This window comes from Strongylocentrotus purpuratus, unplaced genomic scaffold (genome assembly GCF_000002235.5).
Source record: "Strongylocentrotus purpuratus isolate Spur 01 unplaced genomic scaffold, Spur_5.0 spur5_scaffold_5, whole genome shotgun sequence".
In the NCBI taxonomy this organism is placed as follows: Eukaryota; Metazoa; Echinodermata; class Echinoidea; order Camarodonta; family Strongylocentrotidae; genus Strongylocentrotus; species Strongylocentrotus purpuratus.
The window spans coordinates 17,964,128-17,972,622 of NW_022145611.1; the positions used below are offsets into that span (position 1 = coordinate 17,964,128).

Genomic DNA, 8,495 nt, shown 5'->3' on the forward strand with positions numbered 1-8,495 from the left:
TAGCCCAGTCATCATTCATTGAAATGCCCAAACACTACAGTAACGTAAAGTAATCCCGATATGATTTCTATGTGACATACAGCCGGCTATTGGCATTGAAATTGTTCTTGAGTTGATTTCTCGAAAGTCTGTGCGATCGAGCTTCTCTAAGAGTTTGTGTGCATGCTGTAACAATTGTCTTGTCTTAACTCTCAACTTAGGGATGTAAACCGCGTTAAGCATAGTAATTGAAGAATAACCTCAAATATTTCAATATCTCAGATAACATTACAACACTCTCTCGCTGACAGACATAAGTGTGTGTTTAGAGCCAAAAGGGTGTTCATTCTGTGTTAAAGAATGTGTGTTAAGGTCCCTCTGCCTCTTCGTATAGACGCCTCAAAAAATAGAACACAGATTAACAAGTTTTCTACGTGTGATTCTCCAATTTAATAAAGGACAAAACATAAAACACCTTCTTCCGTCATAGCTTAAACAAACCATTTTGATAGCGATTCGGATTTGAAACAAAAAATGATACTCCAATCACACCAACGAGACCGATTCCAGACCGAACAAAGATTTATCCTAGACCGAATGGTCACTAATAGGCTGGTTTAGCGTCGGTTTGGAGTCGGTCCGGTGTTGTGACCAAGGTATTATTAAAGACATTTGACATGAACCGTGTATACAGGAAAGTGGAATTGACATGTACATGGCTTCTGACGAGCTCAACTGAGATCATTATAACATCGAAACTTTAACCAACACGGGTCATTAATATTACTGATTTGTAATTATATGACATGTATTTGCATTTTCATTCCTTTCTCTAAACTAGATACCTCGTTAATGTGAAACGAATACAAGGAATTCGATATTAGGGGTATACACTCCTTTGATTCTACGGTTGAACCTATTCCTCAATTGCACTAGGTTAATTTTGATAGACATTATTGAATGCAGCAAGCTGAATAAATGTCTTCATATCTAAGGTTTCATTAAATTTGAGGCGTTAAATTAGGTAAAAATGTCAAGTTAAAATAAAATAAAATAAAATAAAATAAAATAAAATAAAATAATTTTTACTTGGTTCTACAGTACCGACTGTACTGACGCGTAGGAAAATAAAATGGATAAATAAATTTGTTAGAAATGCGTCAAAACCATTGTAACGAACCAAACTATATTTTTGATATCATTTATGGAAAGTGGACGTTGACTATTTGAATAAACAGAGCAATAAACATGAAATACTCATGACTGATATCTGTTCAAATTCAACGGACTGAGTACTGTGTCTCATCTTGTTATTATCCGATATGACCGGTAACTATAGCAACGAAGGCAAATTACTGTAGAACGCAAACGCGAACGAAAATGGAAAATTAAATATTGTCGACGTTTAGAAATAAAATACGTATAATGATGTACGTTCCCAAACTCACATGTCATGCAAAAATATGTGGATCTTTGAATATAATAATAATGATAATAACATGCTGCTGAGATTGTAGAATGAGTTTTACATTGCTAAAGTTTCGTTCATTTTCTGAATCTTGAAATATTTTCATTCGTAATGCTTAATTTGGGGTATGTGCAAAATTCACATTTTACATCTAACTGGACAAGAAAATCGCATACACCGTTCGAATTTTGAAATGCGATTAAGAATTAAAAAATAAACAAAGACGGAGGAATCGTATACGATAAAGACGTAACACAAAATTCAATTATTATTTAAGCAAGGAAATTCATATGGAATAGGAGACATAAATCAATAAATTACAACATTTCATTTGACATGTATGTCAATCACCGGGATTGATATCCGTCTCAAAAGAATTATCTTTACACATATACCAGACAAAATCAATATTTTCAACATTTTTTTCTGTACAATAAACAAGAAAACGGACCATAGAAAAAAGAAATCTATATCATGTACAAAAGAACTGCTCTTTTTATGTTTCGAATCATCCATGAAGAGCTATTTCTTGGTTGTCATTAAAGATAAAATTATATCCCTGCCAATATCTTTGAAAAGAAGAGCCCACCACATTTTGTTTAAATTCTAGTACCTGAAAAATCTATTTACAAACGAAAATGTGGAATAACATTTAGTTATATGAGATAACCCGACAAGCTATACTTCACAGCTTTTAAAACCGTCTTTTGTGATGATAGGAATATTAATAAAAATATTGATGATAATACATTTGTTGAAATAATCATTGTAATTATTCTATTTGCATCCAACAAGAAAGCAGATTAGAAGTAATTATAAAGTTTGCCACAGAACCACCATTCCTTTTTTTGTTTTAAATTAACAAATAATTCATTTTGGGCGACTAATTTTGAGACAACCCCTTGTTTTGCTATAATCTTCTAACCCATTCAATTATTATTTCTTGACACACATGAAAAGAAATATTCTCAAAATCCCGTTTTAACTCCTTATCCATATTTTGTGATGGGGAAGGATCTATGCTTGATACAGTGAATAAAACATTGCTGAACAAACTATAAATTACTTACTTCACGTAAGTCTCGGTAAAACCAATGAAAACTGCAAATTGCCGGATAATAATGCTGGTTTTAAAATTGTCATAGAATGGCTTACTTTTGTAAACAAAATCAAACCATTAAAGAACATTTGGAATTTAACCCAATCGGCCTTAGGAGGCTTATCAAAGATAAGTTTTATCACCAGCATATAATATATGGATATATTATAAATTATATATAATCAAATTGTGTTTGCCATTACAATGGTTTGTTATTCTTACATGGTGCAAATTGTAGGAGGTAATTCATCTACTTTCCCTTTAATAATTTATCGTTTCCATGACTATTGTGTGGTGCAAGCATGGATTATTTCTGCAGGGCATTTTTATTCACATGTGATATCATTAAATCTTAAGTGAGGGACAATAGATTTGGTCGGATTTCTCAACAGTTTTATTTTCTCTCTTCACGGAATCTTTGTTCATTATGATGACTTTCACCATGTTCTTCCGTGAAGGAGAAATGGAGCCGTTGCCGACATGTTATTGACAGCACCATTATGGGTCATTCCAGCAGCCCCTGCACTGGGGCTATAAAGACTGTGCATGGCACTTGCCTGATGATGTAGCGAAGCTTGGCTCATAGGATGCTGGTGATGCGCGTGGACGGAGACAGGACTGAGTCCGATGCCGGAGTCGCTGGATGGGATGCTGATGGGGATACCGCACGAGCTTGGCTCCACGGGACTGGCTTTCATACTGGCGTGGTGGTTTGCAGCGGTCTGCTGTGACGACATGGATTGTGTCACGTTACCTTGCTGCTGCTGTTGTTGCGGCTGCTGTTGCTGGGGACCACCAACCACACCCTGGTCGCTCACCCCTTCTACCTGCCCACTGAGACTCCGGTCATCATCATCGGTTAAATCTCCCCCTGTATTACCCCCTCCTCCACTGCTTCCATTACAAGGCTTACCGTCTTTCACCAGCACTGGAACCGCCACCCGTCGAGGCGACTGGTGACAAATGGTGTTGTTATCCTGCATGTTCTTCTCCTTGGTTTGCCTCTTCATCTTGTAGCGGTGGTTCTGGAACCAGATCTTGACTTGGGTTGGGGTGAGGTTGATGAGGTTGGCGAGGTGTTCTCTCTCCGGGGCCGACAGGTACTTCTGCTGCTTGAAGCGCCGCTCCAGCTCGTACACCTGGGCTTGCGAGAACAGCACCCTGCGCTTTCGGCGATGGGACGGGAGTAGTGGCTTGCCGAGGTCTCCACTGCCAACTGCGGATAGTGTGGACATGTTCATATTCATGTTCATATTCATGTTCATATTCATATTCATGTTCATTGTGGACGAGTGGTTCATCAAACGGGAAACTGCAGAAAATGAATAAATGGGGAGAACAGGGGAAAAGTCCAGTCATTCTAGCATGTCAACCTTTTTAAGAAAGTATCCACAAGAATGCATGCAGACTATTGGACTAATTCCAAAAGATAATTCTTTCCCCTCTTATTCACGAATAAAAATTAATCTATTCAAATTTTCCATAAACCATCCCATAATGTTATTTCATAAATTTCATAACCAGAACCACTTTAGCATTAAATTGAAGTACATGATTTAAAAATAAAAATTCCTCCGACCACTGAAACAAATTAATAGTCTAATGATTTGAAAACCTTCGCTGAACATAAAAAGTCAAACTATTTGATGAAGAAAACTGGGGAAACCTTTCAAGGTAACTTCAGCGGCATAAATTCTTAGTAAAAGAAACTCTTCTGGTAATTACAAGCCTTGTTATTATGCTCAATAACAAAGGTTGACCTTTGACAGATTAATATACGCCGGTCCATGAATCATTAACTAATTGACATAAATATGACCCATATTTTTGGCGCATTAAAACGTTATATTTTTATCATCAAAGCTGAAGTAAAGCGGGAACTATGATGATACTGTAAGTAGTTATCAATAAGTAAATGTAAAAAGCCTATTTTAATTGTTTTCGCATTCTGTTTCTAGTAATGTTGATCTGCTAAAATGTTATTACTTGAAGAAAAAAAATATTTTCAAACTTTCTGCCATCTTAAAAATTTTCATAATGTAAGAGCTTTTAATTTGTTTGTAATATTTTATCTTAGTTATATGATACTTATTCTTACTAATTTAAATGTATATAGTTTGTTCCTTTGTATTTATTTATTTCAGGGAAATGTATAATTATTTTGATGCAAACCAATCATTGATGATTTGCATCGTATTTCATATACGCAACTACTCATTTACAACAAAATCAAGGAATTATGAAGTAAATCTCCATGACCATCGTGACAATTCGTACTACATTATAATAAATAGATGAATAATATCAATCGCGTTGAAAGAGATCTTGGTGGGTTTTTTTTAAGTCAAGGCCTATCTAGCATTAAGATTAACCTGATAATTTGATTTAGAACTTGTTTTTCATTTAAATGAAACTAACTATATATTTAGGAACACTACTTTCATGTCTTTTCTATATTATGTTGAAACAGGATGAGCCCATGCATTCCAATTGGTCAGAGTGCGATTTTTGCAAATGCACTGGTTATAATCGTCTGCGGCTAACTTTTTCTCTTCTCCTTACATTTATACATTTAATAGACTTTTATAGGTCCCTCTAAATCATTTTTTATTCGCCATCAATGTGATGAATCTCCTTGTTAAGAGATAATCAAAGACAGAGGTCAAGACGTCTTAATACTTGTCTCAAGTGGATGTCAAGTACATCTCGAGATCCAATTAATCCCACGTTTGTTTACAGATTTCTCATGAAAATTCATCTAATAATTGATTTTTTTTTAAATGCTTCCCATATTAAGTCGTTTTAATGTATAATTTAAAATGCATTTTACATGTATATGTAAACATGCACAATTCAGCATTTTGGCTGCGAGGCATTGTTTTTTGATAAAACCATTATTGAATTGATTTGAATTGAGTGCAACGTATTTCAATTAATCGGTTTATTTTTGTGTTTTCAGTTATAATTTTTAAGATTATTATATTGTATAAACACGACACTTAAATTTTAGTCTCTTGAATGCTGTCCTATAAGATATTTCTCTGCTGCTAAAAATTGAATGGATGAATATTCAGGGCAGCACTTTAGATTTAATATTTATATGTGAAATAAGACAGTTTTCATGTTGTTCTGTTTCAGGATACTAAAAGACATTATAATATCTATACTCGTATTTAACATGAACGAAAACTTGAGAATTATTATCTCCTAAACTATTACAGTATTAGAACTTAATGTTAGTAATGAATAAGCTATCCATTTGATATGTATTTCGTGGTAATGTATTGTTTCTATTCTGTTTGGTGTTGATTTTTTTAATTTCTAAATCATTTTCTTTAATATTCATTTGCTTATCCAATGATAAACAACGGGAATACCATTTCAAAGAATGCATCCGAAATGTAAATTAATGACACTAGGTTTTAATCTTCATTTGATTGAGACATGACATTTTTATTAAAATATGTCACGATTCCTAATGACTGATATCCCTTTTACCTACATTAGACAGGCGGGAAATCATGGGTATTTCACAAGAGCTGATATAGATTATAAGGATTTGAATTCCTTTCCTTTAGAAAAACATACGGCCGCGATGGAGTATTGCAATCTGTCATAATTCAGCAAAACATATCTTAGATGGCTTTTTGCAGGATCATTTAGAAGTAAATGCGAATGTGAAGGTTGATAATAATCCTTCATTATAATGTGGTCATAGTTTGTAGGGCTTGAAGTATTTTAAGCATTTCTTGTTTACATATTTTTCGTACAAAACGAGACTAGAAAACGGCGAACAAGCTGAGCTAATTTTATCTGCAGGAAGCGGATACCAGTTTATATAAAAAGCATAATAAAATTTGCGATGGTGATAGATTTCGGTAATATATATTATAATCTTCAATACTAGTACAGGAAACGATCATTATTATACCAATTTTGGTTCAGCTACTTTCTCATTTTATCATTTTTCGTTCGCGTACATTAGCCAATATTTTTAAAATACTGATATTTACACCTGTGTTCGTTTTATTCCTTATTCTCACAAAACATTTCGAGCCTCCGTTTCAAACATATTTAGAATCTATTTACGCAAGGTGATGTTTTGACTTAAAATAAATCATCGACAATTTATTATCTCTTTCGTCAAGTAATTTAATGATATTGATAACTTTTTGGTAACTTTAACTTCTTAGAAGGTTTCTGACTATGCATGTATATTATTTTTTTCTTTCCATTCCTTGTTTTTCTTTCTTTCGTTTCACTTTTTAAGAGTTATAAAAAGGGGTGTGGAAGTAAAATGTATTTGAGCAGCGGGACGGGGGTAACTCCCTTGTTCGGCAGAGTCAGCCGATGTTTAAACTCGTCTAATGTCATATTAATATTGGCATAATATTTGAGTATGTCGAGGAGTCGTTAAACTTGTGCCTTGAAAGCAGCTGGGTATACATAAGTCGGCTCTGTGGCGGGGGTTTAAAGGTTACTCCGCTAATGCCTGAGACACTATTTTTTTCTCGTGATTACTCTTTGGAGTGTGTGTATACATTATGATACCACTTTGATCATAAAATGATTAGAAAATGAAGGTATGATACAAGAATAAAGAGGAATGACTTACTTGTAAAACGTGGGTCTGAGCTGGCACCGTGATACCAGCTCGCGGCTGACGGCCGATGGTCGCTGTAGTGCTGGCTAAGCTCCCCGACCGATCCGTTGCAATAGTTGTGGGAAAGCTGAGGGACGTGCATGTGGGCATACGGGTTGTTGGCCGAAGCCATGTTCATCGGCGAGACCTGCATGCCCTGATGAGCCGAATGTTGCGGGGAGCGGTAAGCTGATTGCATGCTGGGTGCGGCTGAGAAGACCGATGGGAAGGCGGATCCTGGACTATCTAACATAGACCGTCTGAAGCTCTCTTCAAGGGGCGTTAGGATATCAGCGACAGAGAACGAAGTGGTCTGTTTGGGGCTATATGACATCTCTTGGAAGAAGATAAACCAGGCATCAACGGCACTGGAAGAGGCTTGATACAGTCAGAAGCTCCCTAGCTCGATGAGAGGGAAAGACAAGGACTCTCTCTATCTGGTATGGAGAGCGCTTATCAAGTACTCGTTGCTTCAAGTGAGTCGATGAATGAATGAGTGGACCAACCAAGTTCCCCCCTTTCAATAGTCTGACTGAGCTAGATCTTTGTGAGGGCCCCGTTGGAGTGTCCTACAGGTAGGGAAGCTCTCACGATAAATCCACTCCACCACCAGTGGCAGTCTTCTTAAGTACCGGGCGCCACGCGCTTCCCTTCTCTCTCTTTCTCTCTCCCACTCTCAAAGTGTTGCCGCAATCTCAAGACTGAGAACTTCGAACCAGAGAGGAAACAAAATATTTAACAACAACAACAACAAAAACGTCGGTTTATTTTTTAAGAGCCCAGGCGAGAAATGTCTATCTATTCCTCTCTAATTACACAAAAGACGAACTCAATCGCCTAAATGGAAGATAGAAAATTGTGAATATCAACCCATACCCTGCATTGCAATTGTATTTTTCACTACCTCTCTTTCTCTCTCTCTCCGATCTTGTGGCGTATGGGCAGATGAGCGCATGCGTGAAGGAGAAGGAAAAACTGGGACCAATAATAATTATTGATTAACAACCGCTCAAGCCTGCATTTACATATGAAAGGGCGAAGTGCGTGTGTGATTTAGCGAGGGCTTCGCACTTAAGCCCCGCCTACTTCAACCAAGCCCTAAAAGGGCGATTAGTACACAGTTACATTATAAAGTTATTATAGCCTCTTATAAATGAATGGCCTTTTGTACTTTTCGCCCATCATCTATGTATTAACTTTTGAACATTAATAAAGAATAGTACGCACCCCCTTGATAATTATATCAACAGTTACAAAACATCCACACAGTGCAACAAACTATTGGACTGAAACAAATCTTAAATCTG

At 36.1% G+C, this 8,495-nt stretch overlaps 1 protein-coding gene across 2 annotated transcripts; it reads right to left on the reverse strand.

Annotated features, from left to right (window-relative positions):
- Positions 1 to 405: 405 nt before the first annotated feature.
- Positions 406 to 8,094, reverse strand: NK2.1 (homeodomain protein NK2.1). 2 transcript variants are annotated; one of them, XM_011663182.2, is made up of 2 exons: positions 7,162 to 8,094; positions 406 to 3,762 (listed from the first exon to the last, which is right to left on the reverse strand). In XM_011663182.2, exons 1-2 carry the CDS (start codon positions 7,520 to 7,522, stop codon positions 2,984 to 2,986), a joined length of 1,140 nt encoding a protein of 379 aa, XP_011661484.1. In that variant the 5' UTR covers positions 7,523 to 8,094; the 3' UTR covers positions 406 to 2,983.
- Between the last annotated feature and the right edge of the window lie 401 nt (positions 8,095 to 8,495).